At 44.4% G+C, this 18,999-nt stretch overlaps 1 protein-coding gene across 1 annotated transcript in view; it reads left to right on the forward strand.

Annotated features, from left to right (window-relative positions):
- Positions 1–206: 206 nt before the first annotated feature.
- LOC306916628 (pleckstrin homology domain-containing family A member 5-like) overlaps positions 207–18,999 on the forward strand; it is a 217,303-nt gene continuing 198,510 nt past the window's right edge. The window contains exons 1-3 of the mRNA XM_079494589.1: positions 207–318; positions 461–537; positions 1,620–1,677. Of these exons, the coding sequence (XP_079350715.1) occupies positions 227–318; positions 461–537; positions 1,620–1,677 (227 nt within the window). The 5' untranslated portion in view covers positions 207–226. The remainder of the gene's footprint in view (positions 319–460; positions 538–1,619; positions 1,678–18,999) is intronic.

Here is an 18,999-nt window from a genome sequence, read left to right on the forward strand (position 1 = left end):
ATTAAGTAGGCTAGACCTTTTTTGACGCCAATGCTTTTGTACTTTTAAAGTAAAAACATCTTGACTCCAGTTCATGAGTGAGTGCGCGCGGCCGCGCCCGCCACCAGTCGCCAGGGTTTCCTCGTGAGCGCGCTCGGAGGCGCGGGGCCGCGCCATCCAGTGGCTGAGTGTGTAGTAAAGCTAAAGGCAGCCAGTACAGTGTGAGAGTGAGTGTACACAGCTAGACATGGCGGCGGATCCTAACCCGGACTGGCTCTCTTGCCTGCCCTCTTCTTGGAGTTATGGGGTGACTCGGGATGGACGCATATTCTTCATCAAGTAAATATTCATTGGATATAACAGCTCGCGGATGTGTATTTTTCTTTCCACCACCCACCCACCGTTCCTTTTTTGGAAATAACCATTTATTTGTTCCCCCTTTTTTCCACCTTTTCTCCCTCCCGTTTCTTCTCACCAACAGCGAAGAAGCAAAGAGTACAACCTGGTTGCATCCTGTAACTGGAGAGGCCGTTATAACGGGCCACAGAAAAACTCCAGGTAAAAACAATATATCTATCTATCGCTCTATTATGCTTTTGAGTTTTTTGTTGTTGTTTTATGATAACCGTTATGTGCGCGTCAAGAAGAGAAAAGGGACAAGTTGTTGTAGCGATAAACGTGAGAGCTATAGGAGGACGAAGAGACATTTCTTCTCTCGACTCGATCTCTGCAGCGAGCAACAGTCTTCTCTCTCTCTCTCTCTCTCTCTCTCCCTCCCTCTCTCTCTCTCGTCGAGTCATTACGCACGGGTTCTCCTCCAGTTTTCTATTTCACCTCGGCGTCCGTCACACTTTCTTTTAAAGTTCTGTCACGTATTATGGGGGCCGGGCAATGCCCACCATGCACGCCGGGGGGTCGTAAGCAAGCACCCGCAGTGACATAAGTCACATTCCTAAAAATAATAATCATAATAATAGCCACGTCCTACATACTGTGCAATACATTGACCGCTGACAGCCAGCTCTCCCCGGCTGCAGCAAAGACTATTTCATCCCCCCAACCCCCCCTCCCACCCTTTTTTTTTACAGTCTTTGCGCTTTTCCTAAATTGCCTGGCGGGTATTTAATACTGTTTTTCTCTGTAGAACGAGGGGGTCTTAAATTGCACCGATCGCACGGAGCTGTTGCTGCTATTTTAGAGAACAACTAAAACATTAGCATCGTAACATTGGAATGAATATTCCGTCAAGCTCACAACATGAGCGTGATCATCACAGCCTGCAAGGGTTTATTTGATCAATTAGCCTACAACGGTGTCACATCATTATTTGCCATTGACAATAATAACCGAATGACAGAGCACCGATATACCCCCCAGTATCGTAATAGAGGGGGACAATGCAATAACCAGGGATTCTGATGACACGAAATTGCTGCAAAGGAATCGGCGTGTGAGATCAAATCACATCGCCTGTTATGGTAGAGGCACGTACTGCATTGCCGTGCAGGTGTGTGCGCGTGTGTGTGTGTGTGTGTGTGTGTGTGCAGCCTAATCAGCCCGTATCTCTCAACAGCTGTTTTATGTTTTTGCTTCTTGTTTTTCTCATGCTCTCTCTCTCTCTCTCCTCTTCCTCTTTGCAGATCTACCTACAGGATGGGAGGAAGGGTACACGTTCGAGGGAGCGCGTTGCTTCATCAAGTGAGTTGGAATGTCGAGAGAGAGAGAGAGGAAACCGTTTTTGACGTTTGAGTCGCTCTCTGTCTCCAGCAGTGAGTGACTAGCTGCTTTGTTTGGTGTGTGTGTGTGTGTGTGTGTGTGTGTGTTCGCGTGCGCCTGCGTGCGTGCGCACAAGGCAGAAGAGGGAGCGATTTCCCTCAGCAGTCAGCTCTCATCAACGCCCACTTCTCTCATGAAGCCATCGATACTTCGCCCTAGCGACGGTGTCGCTCGTGGAAAAAACAGCCCATCTGCAAGTTCGCAACAAGTAGCGGGTTTGGCGCTTTCTGAGCTTGTAGATCGGTTATCTTTACGACGTACGTTCGTCGTACGTATATAAATCGGGCTTCATTCTGTCCCCAGACAGTGCTGCTGGGAGAATGCACAAATAGCCTATCCCCTCCCTCTCTCTCTCTCTCTCTCACACACACACACACACACACACACACACACACACACACACAGACATACACACACTGTTGATCACTCATTCCCATTCTGTCACTCTTCGCCGTCTCTCTCTTTCTCTCACACAATCTCCCGTTGTGCCTGTGACACACACACGCGCTCGTGCGTGCACACACACCTTCATATGGAAGGTATTCTTTCTACCCTCCCGAGTCACTGCTGTCAGTGGGACGTTATTTTGACAAGCTAGTGTGAGTCACAGCCGGCTCTACTGTCCTAAACAGGCTCTACTTGTTGGTGCTGTGTGTGCGTGTGTGTGTGTGTGTGTGTGTGTGTGTGTACACATCTATGCAAGGGTGTGTGGTTTCCCTAGGGTTATTACAGACTCTGTCTCCTTGCACACGTTTGTGCACGCTTATATTTCCGTGGACCTGTCTGACAGCAATAATGCCTTATAGTATTGACTCACAGACACACACGCACAGGCACACACACACACACACACACACACACACACACATGCGTTTATATGTAATGTACTGTATGTACAAGAAAGCTTTTTTTATGTCTGTGGCCATTTTGAGAGCAGCAACTGACACATATGGTGAGCTAATATAGTCGCTCTATAAATAGCCGTAGCACCGCTGCTCAGTTGTGTCTTACTGTATGTCCATTTATCCTGGAATGTTTGCATGCATAGATATATGTACACATATGTAATGCACGCACGCACGCACGCACGCACGCACACACACACACACACACACACACACACACACACACACACACACACACACACACACACACACACACACACACACACACACACACACACACACACACACACACACACACACACGTTTTTTTGCTTTGCCCTGGGTCAGATTAACACATTATAACCGGGAACGCATCTGTGTCAAATGGTCATTAAAATAATAGCAGATGTACAAGCTCACTGCGAGCTTGTACATCTGCTATTTTCGAAAAACATTTTGGAAAAATCTTGTTAAAGTGTTTGACAAAAGTAGTTCAGAAGGCCTTTGCACAATTGGCCTCCTCAGGTCTTAATGGGTTAAAAGCCTGCAGGCTGCAAAGGCAATAATGCTGCGACATTCACCAGTATTGAGTCCGACAAGCGGCGTTGGACTCGTAACAGATCCCTCTCTCATTCCGTCCGGACAGAAGAGACGGTTCAGCACCGTTTTTTGTTTTTTTGTGGAATCCTTTGGAATTCCTCATGGATTCTTCCTGGGTCAGCCGCTGTGATGGCTCATTATGCAGGCCATGCTCCGCTCTGCTTCTGCCGCCGCTCTGGAAAGATGCCGATGCTCGCTGAATATGCCTCGTTGTCGTGACGGAGTGTGATTTACCAGACACGGTACATCTTTTGGGGTGGGGGTGGGGGTGGTGTGGGGGTTAGAGGTCAGAGTTGGGAGAGTTTCCCATCAGAATCAGCTTTCTTGTCACATCACAGGGTTTACAATACATGCCGTTAACGGCCAAGCTACACCAGGCTTTTCTCGCGCGTTTACCCTAAACGCGCGGCCCGCGCGTGCGTTTTTTAAAATAGGACTGGACCTAAATTAAACGCACGCGCGGGAGAAAACGCGAGAGAAAAGCCTGGTGTAGCTTGGCAGTGAGAAGTGGGTGAGATTGTTGTGCATCGTTCCCATCGTATATGGTTATTATCCATAGAAGAAAGAAAGGGAAGAAGAAGGGGGGGGGGGGGGGGGGGGGGGGGTGGGAGGGGGGGAAGGAGATCAAACAAGAAACATGGTACAGTACATGGTGCCCGAGATAGATATAAATGGTGCGCACGGTATTGTGATGTAGATATTGTTGTGTCGAGTGTGTCTTCCAGCAGTAGTGGGACAGTAATTGCTTGAGTACTGTACATAGAGGTATATTGTGTAATCTTCCCTGTGTTTACATAAGAAAACAATAAAATAAAAGTTACCTAGCATTTCTCTCTATACCAGCAGTTGTCAGCCACTGGTGTACGGTATAGTCTGGTTGTGTTTACCTGCAGAAATTGCACTGTATGTTTTAACTGTTTGTTTTGGTAGAGACGGATGGTGTTTTTTCGGGCAATGTGAGCCAAATGTCTTCTATTTTCACTATTATTGATAGTTTTCAATGCATCAACATTAATATTTGCACTTTTGAATACTTCAGCATTCGAGTAAAAATCTCACTGAGCATCTTTCACTTGCGGTTGACTAACATTTGACCAGGAGTATCTATACTTGGACTTGACTACTAGGCTCGAGTACTTTGAGTACCACCATCACCCAGGACAGGGTCTGGGTAGAGGTTAGGGGTTAAAGGAGGAGTTGGGAGTGCTTCCCCGCACGCCGTGTTGTGATGAAGATATTTTGTGCTCGAGCGTTTTCTAAACAACTTTGACTTGACTTTGTAGAATGCTGTTTTTGATGTACTACTACCGATCAGGCGTGTGTGTGTGTGTGTGTTTGTGTGTGTGGGTACTCGGCCTTAAGCTGAAATGCCATCGATGGCAAATTGAAATAGATTCTGTTCCTTTGGCATGGCTGGATAAGCTGGATAACAGCAATTAAACAACAAATGGGTGAGCAATCTTGATATGAGAGCCCCGAAGGCCCTGGCGAAACGTGATCGCTTAGAGAAAGAACGGCCATGCACTTTGCAGTGCCCAATGTGTTTCTTTCCACTGTGGAACTTCCTACAGTCCAAACACCCAGCACAGTCCTTATGCTCCACAGGGGAATGTAAACATGCAAGGGACATATTTCACATCTATGAATTCACAAAATTCCCCATTTGCATTGCATTTGGAGCAGTGGTTCTCAAACATTTTCATGTCAAAGCCCCCCAAATGAATATGTATTTTGGCTGCGGATTGTCCATCTGATAATATGTCCTGCCTCCAATATATAGTCCATGGGATAGAAGCCTATTTCTGGGGTATCAGTACCACTAAACAAAGGTTGCATATGATTTTTGTATTGCTACATGTCTGTAGTTTATGAAATGAAGTATAGGTTTTCTGGGCTGCCGAGTTGATTTCTGAGATGACTGAAGAAATTCAAGTTCGGTCAAAGGTCAATCTCAAGGTCATTTTCGATCCAAAATGTCATATCTTGGCATATCTTGGCCTTCATTTTTATGTTGATCTTGATCTCAATAATACGTAACAAGGCCCAGGCGGTGGCGTAACCGTCTGGGCACCCGACTGGTAATCCAGTCGCAGTGTGCCGCGGGTTCGACTCCCGAGCCCGACACGGCCTTTACTGCATGTCTTCCCCCATCTCTCTCCCGTTTCCTGTCAGCCTACTGTCTGTCCCTTCAAAAAAACAATAAAAGACGTAAGCCGCAAAAAAATATCTTAAAAAATAAATAAATAATACGTAACAAATAAAATAAAAATGTGTAGCAAATAAACAACAAATAAGATCAATAGTTTTCGTTTTTTATTATCACGATAATCAAATATGACATCAGTCTCATTTACTGCCAAATGTATTTTGCCGTCTGTTCTCCCCTTGCCAAGGCCTTTTCAGTCAGGTCCTTATTTTAAGGCAAAGATTAGCCCAGGTCGTAAACCGGAAATTAGCAAATTACTAACCTGTGATCTCTTTAAAATTCACCCGAAACGTAACCCCAAGCTAATCAGATGATAATAATTTCGGAGACCTTTCTGAATTCATAGAACTAAATATTCTGTGGGTCTTGAAAGATTATAGTAAAAATGCTGGCAGTGTGTGCAGACTTTTCTAGAGAAACAGTTGAGTTCATATTGAACTACACAACCTCTTCCTCATCAGAACTGTCATGTTCAACTGTAGGCATTGAGTCTTCCTCAGGTGCTTGTACAGTTCTGGAGTTTGCAGAGGTCTGTACATTTCAACCCACTCAGACAACTGCAGTTAGGAAGCTTTGCATAGACCTGCACATTTACAAGCCAAAAACTCAAGGACTACATTTGGTAAAGGGGCTGTGCACATCCAGTGAATTTCTAACTGTCCACCACACCATCAACAGTTGTCCATGGACTCTGTATGGGATCTGGTGCAGAGTCTGCAGAGAGCATCTCCATATTCGAGTCTGGTAATTGGCACGGAGGGCATGGAGAAATAGACATTCTCTACATGGTGGGAGTTGACTGGAATCAGCCTCCCCTCTCCTTTTTTCTTCAATAATCTCAGTGCATTCAGTTTTCCACAACCAGCACTCAGTGTCACATCCTGTAAATGGGTGTAGCGCAACCACTCTCACAGAGGTTTTCTCCCAAAGCAAGGCCTAGCTTGTCTATGTCCACAAACCGTGTGTGGTTTTGTGTCCCACACTTCTGATAGATAGGACAAGGGATGTGTTTTTGGAAGGCTAAATAGAGAACCATTAAATCAGTATCTCCAGAAGTAACATAATACAGCTGTCTCTGTCTGTCTGTCTGTCTGTCTGTCTGTCTGTCTGTCTGTCTGTCTGTCTGTCTGTCTGTCTGTCTGTCTGTCTGTCTGTCTGTCTGTCTGTCTGTCTGTCTGTCTGTCTGTCTGTCTGTCTGTGGGGAGGCGGGTATGTTATCTCTAAGCTAAGTCTAGTCGTGTGATCCTCATTTAAATGTTTATTACATGTTTTCCTGAGTTGAGTTGTGTACTGGGGTACAACCTTGACTACTGACTCTTCAAAGTAATGTCTAAATGGTTTCTACATCCTCATAAACTCATAAAAAGAGGTATCACTCATGTCCATTGTCCATCCATGGTACAAACATCAGAAATGTGCATACATTTGAATAATTGTTCTAGTTTAGAGTTTAGACAACAATGAATTATGTGGTTTTGCATAATCACAGTAAAGTGATTCTGAAACTGCTATCACACATTTTCTCACTCCTGGATGTCAGACGAACAAAATTATACCACACATGTCTTGTCCCTTTTAGTGGTACCGACATCTAATTCGGCCCAAGGACTAATAGGAGAAGACTACAAAATATCACACATTTTTCACTCTTTTCTTGGTGTTTTGAAACAACAACAAGTTCTCAACATGTCGTGATGCGATGCGCTTGTAGATCGGCTATCTTCAAATGGAGGATGTATAGATGGTTTAATGTGGCGACACACTAGGTTTTAGTCTGTTTTATTCTGTTCTGTTGTCTTCCTGTGTGATTGATTGCTGATCGTCTGATCGGTGCACTTGAAAGTTTTGCTCAGCTTTACAAGGCTCATAGAAAGTGGAGTTATTATCTTATGTCATCTTTGTTTCCCCTTCTCAACTATACAGCCTGAAGGCTGCATGTCATGACAATGCAAAACATCCTGTGCCTTTTGTTGTGGCTTGATTTAAAAAGATAAGTGTGAATGAGTTCTACAAATGGGTCCACGCTCCGAGATTGTGTGTGTGTGTGTGTGTGTGTGTGTGTGTGTGTGTGTGTGTGTGTGTGTGTGTGTGTGTGTGTGTGTGTGTGTGTGTGTGTGTGTGTGTGTGTGTGTGTGTGTGTGTGTGTGTGTGTGTGTGTGTGTGTGTGTGTGTGTGTGTGTGTGTGTGTGTGTGTGTCCTTGACGCTGCACTCTCTATGCCAGCAAAGGTCTCTCGACTGGTGTCATCTTTCTCACCCCGTCCCACACTCTGTCTGGCCCGTATCTCCATCCCGCCCTCCTCTCCTCTGTCTCACCCTGACTCACTCACCCCCCCCCCCCCCCCCCCCCCACACACACACACACACTGCCTCCTTTCTCTGCATTACTTTCACTCTCCTTCTCCTGTTTTTCTACAGCTAAAAGGCTGCATGCCGTATTACACATGTGTGTGCCTCGTTGCGCATATACCATATAGAATGCTATGCTGAAGGCTTCTTCATATTTAGTTCATTCTTTATCTTAGTTTTTCTTATTTACGTTATTATTAGTTACTATTGTTGTTGCTGTTCATCACTTTACCTTTACAGCACAAGTGGAGTTAGGAGATGTTTGACCATTAATGTGTGTGGGGGGGAAAAACTTCTCCAAAGTTGGAGTTAGGTGGTTTGACGACAGCATTTGGATCCAATGGAGTTAGTTTTTAATACCTTTCATTGGTTCAATATTTGTAAAACCCACACACAGACGTAAAGGGTGTTCAATTTATAAACAAAAGAAAAATGAAAAATGGAGATGGCTTGTTTCTGCTCGGCAGCAACGATATATTGTATTCCTCTCTTCTGTATACAGAAGAGAATGTATTCTGTCAGTAGCAACAAATAAAACATTGATTCTCTGTCTCTCTCTGTCTCTCACCGTGTTGGGCAGCACTGAGCAGATTGACATTGTATCCACACACACACACACACACACACACACACACACACACACACACACACACACACACACACACACACACACACACACACACACACACACACACACACAAACAAACACAGTAACAGTGTATGCGTGCGTGTATGTGCACTCTACTTATTTGGCCCTACAACTTGTAGTCGAATTTAGGACCGTTGTGGTGGGCCTCACGAGATAAATGGTTGTTGTTAAACTTATGGTTAGTGTTAGATTCACAATTAGATGGTCAGGTTGAGGTTAGGATTAGTCATCTAGAGGTTAGCTTTAAGTATCAGGAGGATAAGAGATATGGTTGATTTATACCATGCACCGAACGTGTTGTGAATGTTGGCTATTTTCGGTTTGCCATGTATTCATTAATTATTTTCAGTCTTTTTACCTTATTTTGTCGACCCACGGGACCCGCAATGTGTCCACGATGTAAACGTGTGTGTGGGGGTCATTGGATATAGCTTGTTTTGACCAAAAATGCAATCTGGGTAAAGAATCTGAGATAAATGTATTTTTTTCTAAATCTGATAACGTGTAGGCGGACAGAGCGAATAAATCACTTCTGCCTCACAAGTATACTAATACATATGCGTGTGTGTGCGTGCACACGCGCGTATCAGAGTGGTCCTCAGTAGTAGGGAGCAACCCTGTCTCCTCTTGCTGACCCCCATGATAAATCTTTCCTCCATTTTCTCTCTTCCCTCGCTGTCTGTCATCTGTGAGGAAACGTCTCTTCCCGACAGAGCTGCTCTGCCCTCTCACCTTTCCTCTGGTTCCCATGTCTCCTCTCTGTCTGTCTGTCTCTCTGTCTGTCTCTCTGTCTGTCTGTCTGTCTGTCTCTCTGTCTGTCTGTCATCCGGCCCCCTGCACAGTGCACACAGCAGGCACACAGCCCAGGGGAGATCAGATTCATCGTGCGGTTTGGTTGGTTAGTTCTGGCTGCTGTTTGATGCCCCTGCTTTACTGAGCTGTGTGTGTGTGTGTGTGTGTGTGTGTGTGTGTGTGTGTGTGTGTGTGTGTGTGTGTGTGTGTGTGTGTGTGTGTGTGTGTGTGTGTGTGTGTGTGTGTGTGTGTGTGTGTGTGTGTGTGTGTGTGTGTGTGTGTGTGTGTGTGTGTGTGTGTGTGTGTGTGTGTGTGTGTGTGAGCAAAATGTGTTCATACAGCACCACAATCAGTTTAAAGGGACAGTTAACCCCCCCCCCCCCCAAATAAAGATACTTTTTTTGTCTCATTCCTAAGCCAATATTTTGATGAGCAGCTCCCCATGGAGCCACAAAGGTGACTATTTGTGTCTCCATAGGGAACCACTGCTGATCATCAAATTATGGGCTTAGGAATGAGACAAAAAAACAAAGAATATCCATGAATTCAAGTGTCCATTGGGTGAGTAATCCATAGCAAAATGGGGGTGAACTATCCCTCTTACCACTTTAACCCTATGTGCAGGATCTGTGAGCTCACATGAACATTATAACACACATCTTGTATGGGTGGTCTCTGGTGTCACAAAACATTTTCCAATGGGGGTCCACGACCCAAGGCATACGCTTTATTTTGATTTATTGCTGACCTAGGTTTTCTGAAAAACTTGTATATAGCGAATGTATATACTGTATGTTGCTATATATACTGTATATAGCAACAACAACAACCCCAAAATGGGTTACAATTTACAATTTACAATTTAGGCATTTAGCAGACGCTCTTAATCCAGAGCGACTTACATTAAGCAATAACAAGCATGGCATACATCACATATATAAAAAGTAGTTATCATGAATCATGCGTAAACTAAGAACGTAACAGTGGAGTATCTATGTTAACTATACATACTATACTATATAATATATTATACATGTGTACTATAAAGTGCTATGACTACATAAAGTGCAATTCTAGAGCTGTCTACGTAACAAGCTATAAGTCTGTTTAAAATACTATCTAAGTCTACATAATGTGCTATGTAGACTTAGATAGTATTTTGAAACGTTGCCGTCTTGAAAGGTATAGTTACGTATAGGGGCTTCCTGGTCTGAATGGGTTAATGGTAGTATACAGTGGAGATGGACAGGAAACAGGAGAGAGAGAGAGACAGTGAGTGACCCGCAGCAAAGGTCATCGGGATTCGAACTCGCGACACACAGGTTGCAGGTTGCATTAGAGCCTATACTGTGTGTGGTATGCGCCTGGGCCGCTAGGCCAGCGGGCGCCCCAATTGTGAACAGTTCACGGCCAAATACCTAGCAATTTAGGGGTCCTTTCGAACCACTGTTCTGTTCTATTCTCATTTGTATTCTATGTCAGGTTTCTGTCCTCGTGGAAGAGGCATAAATATTTTGTTAGTGACATCAGCAGCGTTGGCTGGCTGCCAGACACCTCAACTAATCACGTTATTATCCACATATACGTGTATGCAGGCACGTACACACACACACACACACACACACACACACACACACACACACACACACACACACACACACACACACACACACACACACCACTTCATTAGTATTCCTAACCATTCCACATGCAATCGTGTACACGCACGCACATGCGCACACGCACACACACACACACACACACACACACACACACACACACACACACACACACACACACACACTGTATGTCCCATTCATCAGCACCTGGCATACTGTATATTTTAATCCAGTCTCTTCTTCTCGTGGCTGTGCAGCGGTGCTGATTGACTCTGATCTATATGAACACGCACGCACGCACGCACGCACGCACGCTAGCCAAATGCGGGCGTGTTAACCTAAAGCAATAGGACACTCTAGACTCTAGAGTGTCCTATTGCTTTAGGTTAACACCTCTAGAGTCTAGAGGTACTGTATGGGTTGTGTGTTTGTACCATGTCATGACATTATTAGTCCATTAGTGACATACAACGTTGATTCAAAATGAATAATCCCAAAACAACGTGTCATTGAATGATGAAGCAGCTCTCGAAGTCACTCTTTTAGCATATAAATGAAAGCAAACAAAGCTAGCAGGGGCTTTGTTCTGAACTAGGCGAGTAGGCTTAAAGGCTCGCAAAGGAGTGCGAACAGAAGGAAGCCGGCGCGCTATAATGTCTCTTCAAAAGGGTATTTTGCCTCGGTGGGATGTGCAGCGGACGTGTTTCACCTGTTCAGCCTCCATCGGTGTACGATGAAGCCCATGAATGCAGAATAGCTGAACCGCGTCTACCGCACCTCTCCATGACTTGTGCTTGAGGATGATCTCCCTTTCTCCGTGCAAAGGGGTGGAATTGTTCTCCTGCGTGATTACATTTGCTGATATACGTGCTCATGGCACCGAGTGCCGCACTATGAGCTTGTAGATCTGCTATTTTTTTAAAATCATGAAAAACGTGTGCAAAAATTTGAATATATATTCTTTCACAGCAAACTCATATCTGGGAACATATTTTCAGATGGGGGTCGGCGGCATAATGTTTGGGGTCCTTGACATTAAATAGTTTGAGAACCACAAAACATAGGTTTTTCAGAAAACTCATGATTTAGAAGACATTTGTAGAATCTGGTCTCAGGTCTCAAGTAGTTATATTCCTTGCCGTGCACCCCAAAGCCTCTTGACATTGGGAGTGCTGCACGGGCATTCAGGGCAGGCTTCTCCTCGCTGAAGGAAGACAAGTCTACGAGTACGATCCAAGTGGTGCGTGCTTTACTGGACCGTTGGCCTCTTGGCGCGCTGCAGTTCAACCAACAGAGCTCGTGTTTGTGCACACAAAATATTATAAGAGAGCATCACTCACAGCGATAGCGGCACACATAAAAATACTTCTTTGTCGCTTTGGTCAGAGCGACATGAAAGAAAGATGAGAGGGAAGGGGGAAAGGAAGACATTTATTTATTTATTTATTTATTTATTTATTTATTTATTTATTTAACCCCCCCTCTCCCCATACCTCCCGACAGCCTCACACACCAATCACTCTCCCTTCCACACAGAGAGAGAGAGAGAGAGAGAGAGAGAGAGGCAGTGGGGCTGAATTAGAAATGAGGGTGGAAGAGAATGTGGAGGCGGTAGGAACTGGCAATGAAAGAGAATAGAGAAGTGGTTTAAGAGAATAACCTGTAACTTACACCACGAAGAGGGAAGGAGGGTCACATCAGGCCAGCTAGCCCCCCTCCCCCCCAAAAGCCCCCCCAGTCTTTCTGCCGGCTTCTCCTGCTCCCTAACGATTCTCGAATTCAAAGTCTCTCTCATACTCGTTTGTTCGCTCGCCGTGTCTCCTTCGCTCTTTCTCTATTTATTTTCCTCTCTCTTGCTCCGTGTGCGTGCATGCGTGTGTGCGTGTGTCTCTTTGGTTTAGCTCAATAGCTCGGTGGCCGGCTTGAGTACTTTAGGAATGCCACAACATCAACAGTTTGAGTAACGTGCACTGTACCGCCACTATTCTCCACCCACTATGGTCTACTGCTCTGTCATTGTAGAGGGGTTTAAGAGGCGGTGTCCACCCACTCAGACTGAGCTAATGGTCCACCGTGCAAAGCAGACACGCGAGAGCAGAGGTTCCCCAACCTGTTCTGGACCAGGGCCCACTCCAAGATCTCAAAAAGGGGTCAAATGGATCGGCCGCATGCGTTTTCAATCAATCGGTTGTGTTCCGGCTTGGATATGTCAGTGTTTTGCACGTTATTTGTGTGAGCCCACTTTACATATCCTGACGACCCACCAAGTAGGCCCAAGCTGTGGCCCCACAGCTTGGGAATCGCTGCTCCCCCTGAATCTGCCTCATCATATAACAATACTGTACAGGTCACCAGTCAGTGTGTCACACTGAGTGGGTTTTCCTCAGGGCTTCCAGAAGCAGTCTGCTGGATGGATTCAGAGGCTAAGCCTTTGATGCATGACGCTGGCCCGTTGCGACTTGCGAGTGCCACTTAACGGGAAGCTACAGCTACAAACGTTGCCGTCACTAGTGATGAATGTGTCGCCTCCAAAACCCTGGTTACGTTTTGTTTAATGATCAATCAATCCATTGTTTTCTGGCTTGAATCAGTGGAGCTAGTAGTATAGGCCTACTCTAACTTACTATTATTATTGTGTGTTGTTTTTATTATGTGTACAATTATTCAGGGAATTCATACTTGAGTATTCAGATTGTAGGTCATGATTACCAGTAAAAAAAAAATAACATTAAAGGTCCCTGCTCACCGGACGCGTTTTCGGATTTTTAGCTGCGTATTTCCGCCGGTTTTCCGAAAAACGCGTCCAGTGTGCAACCACCTTAAGACTAATGAAGTGTGGTGAGAAGAAAGGGAGATCCATGGCACATAAAGCCAGGTGAAAATAGGCAGGTCTGCTGTATCACAGGAGCAGGACAACAGCAGTAGAGGTGAGAAGGACTATGTAGTAAATCAGAACACTAGTCTACTTCTATTCTTTGCACCTTTTGGTGTTTTAACTAAGCATTATGTTATACTTTAACTATTGAAAAATAGTGTGGTGCGCTATGTGGTGCGCTATGAACTTGTAGGTCTGCTATTTTTGAAAAATCGTAAAAATGCGGCACAAATCTTTGAATATATATTCTTTCAGAGCGAACATTTTTTTTATTTCGACGTCAGGCCTAAATGGGTTCAAAAGGCATTTAATAAATCACAGCTGCTCCAGCGCCATCCTTCTCACCTTTACTAATATGTATTGGCCTGGCCTGTTTTTCCATGACCTAAATTGCCCAACAACCTTAGGCTAGGTGAGACTATAGAGCCCGACCAATGCCAGATGTTTGGATATCATGATTTTGGAGAGTCCTATGTTAACCCACCATTATTGCTGTTGTGTTAGGGCCTTGTGGTTACCAATATTGTGAAAAGAAAAAGTGGAAAAAAATCAAATCAATTGTTGTTTAATATTTCTACTTAAGAATATGAGCAAAACTAAAAACAAAATTACTTAAGCCCTATTACATTTTCTTTCAATGGGGCATATGATCTGCTATTTCAGAAGGTTTTAGAATGTTTGCCGAAAACAGCGATGCCATGTTGAAAGTGCTTAAAAATGGGCTGCGTAATCGCAGCTACCGATGTTGTACAAAATAATCAAATATTGGACTATATTTCGGCCAAACCCGGTTATTGTATGTTCTAGATGAGATCCAGCAAAAACTGGTTGCACCTTATTTCTGTTAAAAAATGTATTTAATGTAAAAGTTAATATAAAATACCTCCCAATAAGCTGAGATGTAATCACAGTTATGCAGGCGCCCAAGGCAGCGTGGCAAACCAAATTATGGCTACTTCCATTGAGTGAAACACCTACTAGTGTAAAAATTTAGTCTAGTCTAGAGCTCTGGAATATGGGATCAGTAAATGGGGTTGGATATTATTGTCAAACACACATTCGATGAACATAATGCTCATGCATTAGTGCGATATGTCAGGGAAAAAAACAAGATCAACTATTCCTGAGGTGAGAATGTCACTGCAAGACGTGATCAGACTAGAGCCCAAACCCGACCCGGCATTTTAGGGCCTGGTCAATCCTAAAATGTATGCTCATTAGTCGGCCGGGCCTTACAGGAGAATTTCACACAAGCTGTTTTCTTACCGTATATGAAGACACGTATCCATTCGGCATTGAAAAAACAAACAAAAAAAACATGCCGAGTGTTCCATACCAAATTAGCGGATTTACTGCCCGGGTGGATCAACCGCTAGAACTCTTATTCAATCGCGCAATTTGTTTTAGTTTTAGTTTACATCTGTTCTAGATGATATGACAGGTTAGTCCATGCAGTGTTGTTGCTGTACTCTTCCTGTTCTACGTGGGCTGACGTTAGATCCCTCCTACGCTTTTCTTAAAGGACCAGCGCCCTATATGTTTATTTTTTTTTAATAATTATTTTGGTCAATTATATTATCAACATGATTTTGTAAAATAACGGTTAGGAAGAAATACCCCTTTAATTTTCATGCCTGTTGAGAACTCTAGATCAGACTGATGAAGAAAGGTCCATCGATAACTCCTTAGAGAGGGATGTTATAGTGTTCGGTTGCGGTTCCCAAACATTTCAGGCTCGAGACCCAAAAGAGAAATCTGACCTAATGAGGGAATATATTTTGTAAGAATTGTGCCATCTCTCCAGCAGAGTTCCAGAGACTCGTACAATCTCTATGCCAAGCTGCAGTTCTGGTGTGTCTGTCTGTCTGTAATCTCTGTATGTCTGTCTGTCTGACTAACAAGAACACAACTTATATAACTAATATAATTAAGTCTGTCTGTGCTAATACTTTAACAGAAAGTAACCTGCCACTGAATGTAATCCCTTTGTGGGGAAAGGGCCATGACATTTGCAAAGGGGGTGTGGCTGCATGCTGGCGCCATCATCCAGTATGGATATCGTCTTAGCCAGAGTTCTCTCTCTCTCCCACTGCCGCCACAGAGAGAGTCGAGCTCGGAATCCCTATCACGGCACCACTAGTGACAGCAGCGCTTTTGCAGTGGTACTCACAACGGGCCAGCGTCACGCATCAAAGGCTTGGCCTCTGAATCCATCCAGCACACTGTACTGCTTCTGGAACCCCCGAGGAAAACCCAGTGTGACACACTGACTGGTGAATACAGTGTTGTTATATGACGAGTCAGCTAGGTGGGCTGGTGGGGCAACACAAAATGAGAGAACCAGGCAGCCGCTCTCCGGCTAGGGAGGGAAAGAGAGAGAGTAGAGCCGCAATTCCCAAGCTTTGGGTCAGAGCCTACTGGTGGGTCAACGGGATATGGGCAAATCCATCCACCTGACCACTTAAAACGGTGGTCAGATGGGTGGGCACTTGCGAGATAGTGGACCATGATCCAGGAAAGGCTGGGAACCACACTGGAGTAGAGAGTTTAAACCTTGTGTAGGTGTATGATTTGTGTGTGCGAGGTCAGAGGACTGTTTCCTCACGGAGAGAGAGAAAGTTGGGGGGAGGAGTAGGTGGAGAGGTGTCAGTCAGCTGCTAGTTGAGCAGGTGTTTCCACCTGTGTGTGTGTGTGTGTGTGTGTGTGTGTGTGTGTGTGTGTGTGTGTGTGTGTGTGTGTGTGTGTGTGTGTGTGTGTGTGTGTGTGTGTGTGTGTGTGTGTGTGCGTGTGTGCGCGTGTGCGCGTGTTTCCGTACATATTTCCACCTCTGGAATATCATGTGTGTAGCGTTTTTTTGGGACAAAGAGCTCATAGAGTAAGTGGGTCGTTGGCTGGGTGGGGTTCATCTGCTGATGAATCGTTTCCTGTCCAAGACACGCACACACGTGCATGCACACACACACACTAACACACACGCACTTTTCAAACTGTCACGCAAGTTTGCACTCTAACATGCACCCCTCCCCTTTCTCTCGCTGTCTTGTTTGTGTTCAAAAGTTTTGCTCTCTATATCTGGGTCCTTGTCCCATTTGTGCCCATATATGGAGATCCCTGATGTTATCAGTATATGGGCATATACAGGCCTATCAAAGTCCTTGTGCAGTGCTGAACGTCTGTGGAGAATTTCTGAAGAGTGCAAACTGACTGAAAAGACGTGTGGACAATTCAATTCAATTTTCAATTCAAATGAGTTTTTTTGGCATGAGAAAACATACGCTTACATTGCCAAAGCAAGTGTCAAAATATAATAAAAACAGTTGAAAATGGGTAAAGGGTATACAGTTGGAGGGGGTACAGCATTTTGTAAACAGAGCTATGTCACATTGCATCGTTATACAGCATTTTTTTGCAGTCACTTTGGGACAAATAGATTTAAATAGTAAAAACCGATTTAAGATGTGTTTAAATTCAGCAGGTTGCCATGGGGTTGCTGGGGTTGCCATGACAATCAATTGGCTGGAAATGTACAGATGTGGGGACTTATTTACATTAGGTCCACTGGCAGAGGTCCACTGGTAGAGGTCCACTTGCAGAGCAGAGCCTTTTGTGGCGATTCTGGACAAGTCTGTGGGTCGAACGGTTCTCGAGGTGCGTGGATACAGACGTGCATACGCACGTATGCACAGAGAGTCGTGCATTTATTGTAAGATTGGTATCCCGACCTGAAAATGCATTTGCTGTTTAATCAAGAGCTGGAGGGACAGGGAGACCCCCTGCTACTGAACAAACTATATCAATTAGTACTATGAAAATATAAAGTGATTTAACAATTACCTTAACATCTTGAATTCTAATAAAAACAATCTACCAAAAATAGCAGATTTACTGTATGAGCTCACAACACATCGTGGCATAACCACGCATCGTGAGCTTGTGGATGTGGACATATTTGTCTATGATGACATGACCAAAATTGGGATGCCAGGTTCTTGCCAAGTGCTTATTAGAAGTGTTTTAGTGGCAGTGTCCACAGGTCTTATTTGATGTCGGAGGGCTTTAGATATCACGCCCCCAGAGCGCTTCCAAAGCGGGCAGAGAGATTTTTGTTGTTGGGGTCCGATCATCACGTCATCTGAGCTATGCATACAAATATCCCACTGTGTGTGTGCACAGCAGCCTCTAGTCTCTGCCATGTTGATTGATTGTTTTCAGTCCCTCCTCTTCCTCCATTTTGATCGGCCTGTAGACGGAACATCTCATCTTTTTCGAAGAGAACACAGCGCTTGGGTCGAACTAACCATCACGATGAGGAACTTGGAAGAAATTATGTTATACTATTATGGTTGTTTATGTAACCTTAATTCCAGTACAATAAGTTGTTCATCTTATGTCATTCAACTCTGTGCCCTAGTCTAGACAATGGCGTGTAAGAGCCAAGACGTCTCTCTTAGGTATGTAATATTTATGGTACAGCCTGTCCTTGTAACATGACAGTATAAACATGGTCTGATTCCTTGCGCTCGAGGCAGAATGACTGACTCTATCACAGGCCTGTGTGTGCCCATTGTGCATCTCATGTCCACCCATGTATTAAAGCACCAGGTCAGATACAGTGTATCTGACCTGGTTCATTTCCAATTACCACCACAATGATGAAGGTCAGTTGGACCGACACGTTGTGTTCTCTTCTATAAACCCTGCTGTAAATGAAGACAGCGTACAGGATGTTTTCCTCTTCCTATGCGTTTGTTGGCGGTTCACTTCTACGCACCTGTTGAGTACCACTACTGATTGGCTACTGACATTGTGTCGCTCGACTCGCTCCTGGGTCCTCTCCAAAAGTTGAACTATTGTTTATTCGCCAAAAAACACTGGACAACATAGAGTGTTAAATGTAAGACTAAAGAGGCATGGCTCGGCAATCCAAGCACCATAGAAATGCAATGAAGGAAGGTGCTGGCAGAAAAATAAATAAAACTAAGACGCCACTTTACTGCCAGAATTCAATTTATAAGGGCAGCTATCTTATTTATTTTTTATTATTATATCTTTTTTTCTTATTTCTCTTTTTTTCCCATCAGTCAGTCTACCTGACTGATGGATATCGGACTTTGAAATGAAATTCATCAATTGAAAATGTAAAATGTGGCATATACTCGCATCTTTGCTCTGTCCTCCACATTACAGGGTGAGGTTGACTCAATCTCTCTCTGTCCCTCTCACTCTCTCTCTCTCTGTCTCTCTCACTCTCTCTCTCTCTCTCTGTCTCTCT

This window comes from Electrona antarctica, assembly GCF_951216825.1.
Source record: "Electrona antarctica genome assembly, chromosome: 23".
NCBI classification, from domain to species: domain Eukaryota; kingdom Metazoa; phylum Chordata; class Actinopteri; order Myctophiformes; family Myctophidae; genus Electrona; species Electrona antarctica.